Consider the following 7,500-nt stretch of genomic DNA (forward strand, 5'->3'; position numbering starts at 1 on the left):
GCCCCATATATAACTTGGAGAAAGCATTGTTCTACCAAATTCTTTTGTCCTAAAATACACTACATGAAGGCAAACACCTTACGATGGATGATAGGACTCAAAAGTTATATATGAGTAGCTTAGCTTTCGAGTTGTACCATCGTAATATTGTAATACGTTTTCAAAATGAACGTGTTTAGTATGAATACTGACAACGAATCTATCTGATTGCCGCCATATTAAGACATGATTTTTAACGGTTTTCCTTTGTAATGAGTCATGTGAAATCCTGTACTTATTTCACGTCGGTATTTATTCTATTGAACGTAAGTAATCGAATGGCTTAGTTACACCTACCTACTTCGTTTTTTAAGAGAGAGAGAGAGAGAGAGAGGTGGGGGACGCAACCCAACACGCTGGATCACACGTCTTTACACAGACATATATGTCGTCTTTTATGCAAGTGTGTGCGTGTCTATCTGATGGATTTTATATTATTTAATTGTAGAAAGCATTGTTCTGTTGTTGGTTGTGGGCGACGAGCTGGCAGAATCGTTAGCACACCGGGCGAAATTGCTTAGCGTTATTTCGTCTGCCATTACGTTCTAAGTTCAAATTCCGCCGAGGTTAACTTTGCCTTTCATCCTTTCGGGGTCGATTAGATAAGTACCAGTTACGTACTGGGGTCGATGTAATCGTCTAGTTCCCCACCCCCAAAATTTGAGACCTTGTGCCTCTAGTAGAAAGTATTATTATTATCATCATCATCATCATCATTTTTATTATTATTATTATTATTATTATTATTATTTAATCTACAACAAAATGTTTTCTGAGCACAATTACAAACAAGTTGAACATCAGTTGTGGTGGTAGACGTAGTGGTGGTGGTGGAGGTGGTGGTGGTGGTGGATTTGGTGGCGGTGGAGGTGGTGCTGGTGCTGGTGATGATGATAGTAATAATAATGACGATAGTGATGGTGTTGTTGGTGGTGGTGGTGGTGGTGGTGGCGATGGTAGTGGCGATGACGGGGAGAAAAAAAATGTATCCAGTTGGGATCACAATACAAGTATTTGATCTAATCTCAACCCAGCTTGTATGTATTTTTTTCATAAACAAACTGAAGAAAAACATTTTGAAATCCTGTCTCCCGTGATAGAAGACAATGAAAACAAATATAAAGCAAAAAGAAAGAAAGAAAGAAAGAAAGAACGAATGAAACAAGACATTGTTCTTGGAAACATAATAAATAGGAATGATAAGCCAGCATTATTAGGTTATTATTAGATATGTTTAATTCGGTTATAATGGTTGGCATCTAGGGACTTTTATTCAGAGAGATGTTGGTGTCAACACCTCTTTTGCGTTAAGAAAACACCATTTCACAATCCTAAGGAATTTACAAAATAAATAATCTTTCTCTCCCTCTCTCTATCGCCGTTTCTCTTATCTCTAATTCTTTCCTTATCCCTCTCTTTCTACCCGTATTTCTACTACCGCTAACTCTTTCCCCCCCCCCCACTTCTTTCTTTATATCTATCTGTATCTAAATCTATCTATCTATCTATCTATCTATCTATCTATCTATCTATCTATTTGTCTGTCTGTCTGTCTGTCTCCCTCGTGTGTCAAGGTTGCATTTGTTTAACATTCGTTTTGGTTCGTATGTGCTTATATCGGATATATTGCTGATTTCGTGAATTTCAAGAACAGAAGCCACAGCAGCAGCAGCAGCAGCAACAAGAACAGCAACAACAAATGATTTCTAAAATAAGTAAAATGTGTTAAATTTATGGAAAAAGGCGTGTTCGATACAGAAATAATTGACCCCAGTCCTTGACTGGAGTCCGCAGAAGGATAAACGTTAATGACGATGTTGGTAGGATTTGAACTTAGAAGGCAAATACACATAATTAAACACCACAAGGAATGTATTTACCATTGTATTTATTATACTAATCCATCGCCTTCGAAAATAACAATTTCTTTTATATGTCACCGGGACAACGGTTGAGGGGTCAGTTAAAGTCGTTCATAGACAAAGAGCGTGTGGCTTTGCATAGAAAGTCAAACAAGTAAAAAAACAATGGTATAAGATACAGGTATTTATGGTATACAAATAATAAATGTTCAAGATGCATTCCTCAGGGGACAAGAGGAACACCATCTAGGAATACCACAGAATCAAGATCACCTTGAAAACCAAGGGCAAATGCCGGCTGCTCTACTGTCGTTCTTCAAACTACAGGGGGTTCAAGAAAGTCTCTCCGTAGTATTTTATTGCAAAATAAATATTTATAAGATGGTATAAGACTACAAAAGAATATATTAGACTTTCCAAGACTTTAGAACTACTTTATAAGAGGTGTTGAAAGTGTTGTCCTTCATTTTCAATAAATAAAATTTAATTTCTTTTTTACTGCCGTGTGAGCACTTCCTTGGCTGATTTCCGTTTCCTATGACAATTTACAAAAGGGCTCTGACGGGCTTGCCAACAGTTTATCAGAAATATTGGAGAGTGTTTCGTCTGAAAGAACAGTAGGCCTACCTATCGCTTCTTACTGCGTCTTCCACTGAGCCTATGTTTCTAAATTTTCTTAACAAATCCTGCACAGTATCTATGTATTTGTTTCCAGCTCGAAACACCCATTCAACTAAAAACGTACGTTCTTCAATGGTTAGCATATCGACACACTGAAGGGTACGCAATGACTGAGGACAATGGCCGACACCCGGCCGCCTACCCAGTGATAGCCAAGTTGCGCATGCGCAGGATGAAAAAGTTCACTGCGGAGAGACTTTTTGAACACCCTATACAAACATACATATACTTAGAAAGGTTCCAGCCATCTTTTCTTATCCGTTTCATAATAATATTTGTCTTTTAATGTAGACAGAAGAGCTTAAATTTAGAGAAGGGGTAGACTTGGTTGTATCGATTTCAAATTCTGGCACAAGGCCAGCATTTTCGGGAAGAGATAAGTCGATTACATCGACTCCAGCGCTCAACTGGTAGTCGTTTTATCGACCCTCGAAAGGACGAAACGCAAAGTCAACCTCAGTGAAATTTGAACTCAGAACGTAAAGACGGATGAAATTCCGCTAAGTATTTTTTTCCAGCGCGGGTAACGAATCTAATCTTCTAGCTCTCTACTTTAGAAACCTGATTATATCGACTGCAGTACTTTTGATTGGTACTTTAGCTTGCTTTTCGCTTCCAGAAGAATGAAAGGTAAAACTTACCTTGGTCGGATTTGAATCCAGAACGCAAAGAGCTATAAATCTAGGCCATTGATTTTCAAAGTCCAGTAGCAACAGCATTTATAAATAACATTAACGAAACAACAAAAGTTCGTACTTAATCACTCAACCTGCTGGAAACAGCAGCGAAAATCTCACTCAAATCACACCGAGCTGTCTTAAATATAGAAAGGACATGTTAATATAATTCTATGTAAGCTTCAAAAAGATGGGATGGTGATAGCTGGAACGTCTTTGATCTTAGGACTCGTGGATAAAGGGTTTTATTTTTTTGGCACTCCGTCGCTTACGACGTCGAGGGTTCCAGTTGATCCGATCAATGGATCAGCCTGCTCGTAAAATTAACGTGCAAGTGGCTGAGCACTCCACAGACACGTGTACCCTTAACGTAGTTCTCGGGGAGATTCAGCGTGACACAGTGTGACAAGGCTGACCCTTTGAATTACAGGCACAACAGAAACAGGAAGTAAGAGTGAGAGAAAGTGGTGACAGAGCCCAGCAGGGTTCGCCACCATCCCCTGCCGAAGCCTCGTGGAGCTTTAGATGTTTTCGCTTAATAAACACTCACAATGCTCGTTCTGGGAATCGAAACCGCGATCCTATGACCGCGAGTGCGCTGCCCTAACCACTGGGCCATTGCGCCTCCACCGGATAAAGGGTTAATCTGGAATTTAACAACTCAACAATAACAATAGGCGTTGTTATTTATTGCTTACTTAAACGTTTTTGAAATTGCCCAAACGAAAAGACAGACTAAACCTTAAGTTAAAGACTGAATTCTTTCAAGGAAACAACAAAACTGAATGGTTGCTTTGTTAGCAATAACACCAACAGTCAAAACAACAATGGACGCTGGATTAATTTTCACAAAAATGAAAGAAAAATCTTTGTAGAATAAAGTTGTATTTTTTTAGAAATATATTTTATTTTTAGTATAAGAAGTCAGCGAGTTAGCAGAATCGTTACCGCGCCGGACAAAATGCTTACCGGCATTTCTTTCGGATCTACGTTCTGAATTCAAAATTCTACCGGTGTCGACTTTGCTTTTCATCCTTTTCAGTGTTTATAAAATAACTACCAGTCAATTACTAGAATCAATGTAATCGGACCGCTTCCTGCCACAAAGTTACAGGCCCTGTCACAATAAGAAATATTGGGCCATCCATTTTCATCAATGACAAAACAAAATGGCGTTCCACTTTAGCGTGCGTCTGCCCCCACGTTTATACTTCTGACTGCAGTCTACTTCCACAATAAGATCTTTATTCTGCAGGATGACAAAACCAAGTTGAATAATGCTGGATAATGATTTATTATCAACGAAAGCGTCGCTTTGTGGCTGGTGTACTTGGCTCAAGACAGTAAGTTCGTGAGTTCGATTTCTTGCGGCGTGTTGTGTTCTTGAGCAAGATATTTTTTTTCCTGTTGCTCCAATCCACTCAGCTAGCAAAAATAAGTTGTACCTGTAATTCAAAAGGGGCCAGTCTTGTCACATTCTGTGTCATGCTGAATCTCCCTGAGAACTACAGTAAGGATAAGCGTGTCTGTGGTTTGCTTAGCCACATTCTCATTAATTTCACGAACAGGCAATCTGTTCATCGCATCAATTGGAACACTTGTCATCGTAACTGATGGAGTGCCAGGCAGGTCCCGGACCATTAATAACAGCGAAGTACAGGCCTGTAGCCCTACCTCTGTCACGCTTTCGTTTTTCTCGCATGACACTACAACATTGATGGCAAGGATCACCTTCCCGTTGGCGCATCTGGAACATTGCGTTATTGAAAAAAAAACAAAGAAAAAAAACTGCTGTTTCCTTTGTCAAAATAACACGTCTCTAGAAATCTGTTAACAACAGTGTGGTAAGTAAAATGTGCTACACTTATGTTATTGGCTTCAGTTTGAGGAAGATACTAACTTTTGCCGAACTGCTAAGTTATGGAGGATATAAACTAACCAACACCGGTTGTCAGGTGGGGGTAAGGGACAAACTCTCTCTCACACACACACACATACATATGTCTGTATGCACACATATACACGGTGTGCTTCTACAGAGTTCCCGTCTACCAAATTCACTAGCATGGCATTGGTTGGCCTACAGATATAGTAGCAGACACTGCTGCACAGTGGGATTGAACCCCCAAGAACACCACATGGTTGCAAAGTGAGCTTCTTAACCAGACAACTCTGCCTGCGCCGATAATAGAGAGGTACTCACAGGAGCTTGGGCTCCAAGTGGTCACTCGTCTACGTATTAAATAGGTTCAACGTTGCTTAACTTTGATGATCGAAAGAGCAACGGTGCTTTTGGTGTGATATGCTTGTGAGCCGCATAAATCATAATTCAAAGAACATACGAATTTGCTGCTCCAGTAATATAATTTCGACCTAATACTATAGTCGTATCTTTCTTCATCTTAAACAATGATGAATGAGATGATGTACTTCAACTGATATGGTCGCAAGCCGTATAAAAAGAACATACGAATGTGATGCCCCAGTATTATAATTTCGACCTAATACTATAGTCATATCTTTCTTCGTTTTAAACAATGATGAGATGCACTTCAACATCATACTTATTTTCAATTCTATCAGATGATCCAGCAAAACCTGTATAGACTATAGAAACAACGAAGATGACGGCATACAAACGATCGATAATTAGGCTTGTTGACTGTCAAAGTATCGATTCTACTGGCTATATTTCTCTCAACAAATAGAATTATTGATTAAATATCTAAATATGTAAGATGAATTGTTGTTATCAATATTATGTTTTTTTCCGGACTATTTACTTCATCTTTAGACCATATTTTGTTGTTACCTTTTATAGGTTTTTGTCATTGCACTACAGCCAAACGAGGGCATAGCTTTCAAGGCTGTACTTTTTATTCGATCGTATCGACCCCAGTACGTATTTCTGTCTGGTTATTTGTTTTATCGATTACTGTTTGCTGAACAGTAAACTTACGAGGCTTAAAGGGGTATGTCGTAAACGCATCTCAGGCATCGATCTCACCAATTTTCGAAGGCCTGCAAGGGTCAGCAACACTTCCCTTTCTCCCGAATTCATGAAGTAAAAAATAAATAAATAAACGATGTGAACTTTACAAACACAAGAACTGTATGTCTATGGCTAACCACATAATTTCATGTTCAGTCCCACTGGACAGGACGGAACGGGACCTTGGGCAAGTGTCTCCTAGTATAGCCTCGAGAGGAAATTTGGTAGACGAAAGCTATATGAAAGCCCATTGTGTGTGTGTGTGTGTGTGTGTGTGTGTGGTGCATTTCTGTATTTGTCTCCCACTACTTAACTTTGCATTTATATCAAACCTCGATGTTAATGAAATGAAAAATATTAGTTTAGAAACAGTCAGACCATGAGAGCAATAGAGAAGTGAAGACACGCAAGATGGCGTGCACTGGTATACGTTGATTGAGTAAAAATAATAATAAATAAATCTCCAGGTACGTTTGTATGTTGGTATGCAAGATGAAGAAATGTAAAGCTTTTTAATTTGTCTTTAACAGGTGAGTTGGTGATGGGACCAGTCCAACAGGGATATTCCTCTCATTCTGCAAACGTACAACTGAAACACAAAATCATAGAACACGACCAAGTTTTAACCATTCAGCTGCAACTTCATATTTCAAACACTTCGACCAGCAAAGCGACCGAATACTGTGTCCACTGGTTCCTTAATAGCTGTAACGCCTATCCAGACCTTGAGTTCTGTGATATTCCACCGGATCACTATGGACCAAAACCGTTCCTGACCAATGTGAAAACAGTATGTAATTTCTGTATTTTGCCTCTCGTTCATTCGTTCATAATCTTTCTGCTTTTATATATTTCTGCGCCCTTCTCTTTATCTGACTCTTTTTTTTCCTTTTCTATTTTCGATATAATTGACTATCGCCCTCCCACAAATTTCAGGCCTTGTGCCAAACCGCGAAGTTACGGGGGCGTAAAAACACCAACATCTGTCATTAAGCGATTGTGAAGGGACAAACACGCACACACACACACACACACACACACACACACACACACACACACACACACACACACACACACACACACACATGTTTATATATATATATGTATGTACGCGACAAGCTTCTTTCAGTTTCCGTCTACCAAATCCACTCACAAGGCTTTGGTCGGCCAGAGACTATAGTAGAAGACACCTGCCCAAGGTGCCACGCAGTGGAACTGAACCCGGGACCATGTGGTTGGGAAGCAAGCT

The 7,500-nt window shown here is 39.5% G+C and overlaps 1 protein-coding gene across 3 annotated transcripts in view; it reads left to right on the forward strand.

Moving 5' to 3' along the window:
- The window catches only part of LOC106883560 (uncharacterized), a 133,766-nt gene that overhangs the window by 92,743 nt on the left and 33,523 nt on the right, over positions 1-7,500 (forward strand). For all 3 annotated transcript variants that reach the window (XM_089357072.1, XM_089357073.1, XM_089357074.1), the window contains one exon: positions 6,782-7,041. In XM_089357072.1, coding sequence (XP_089213198.1) covers positions 6,782-7,041 — 260 coding nt within the window. The remainder of the gene's footprint in view (positions 1-6,781; positions 7,042-7,500) is intronic.

Source organism: Octopus bimaculoides, chromosome 9, assembly GCF_046866305.1.
Source record: "Octopus bimaculoides isolate indiv1 chromosome 9, ASM4686630v1, whole genome shotgun sequence".
Classification (NCBI taxonomy): Eukaryota; Metazoa; Mollusca; class Cephalopoda; order Octopoda; family Octopodidae; genus Octopus; species Octopus bimaculoides.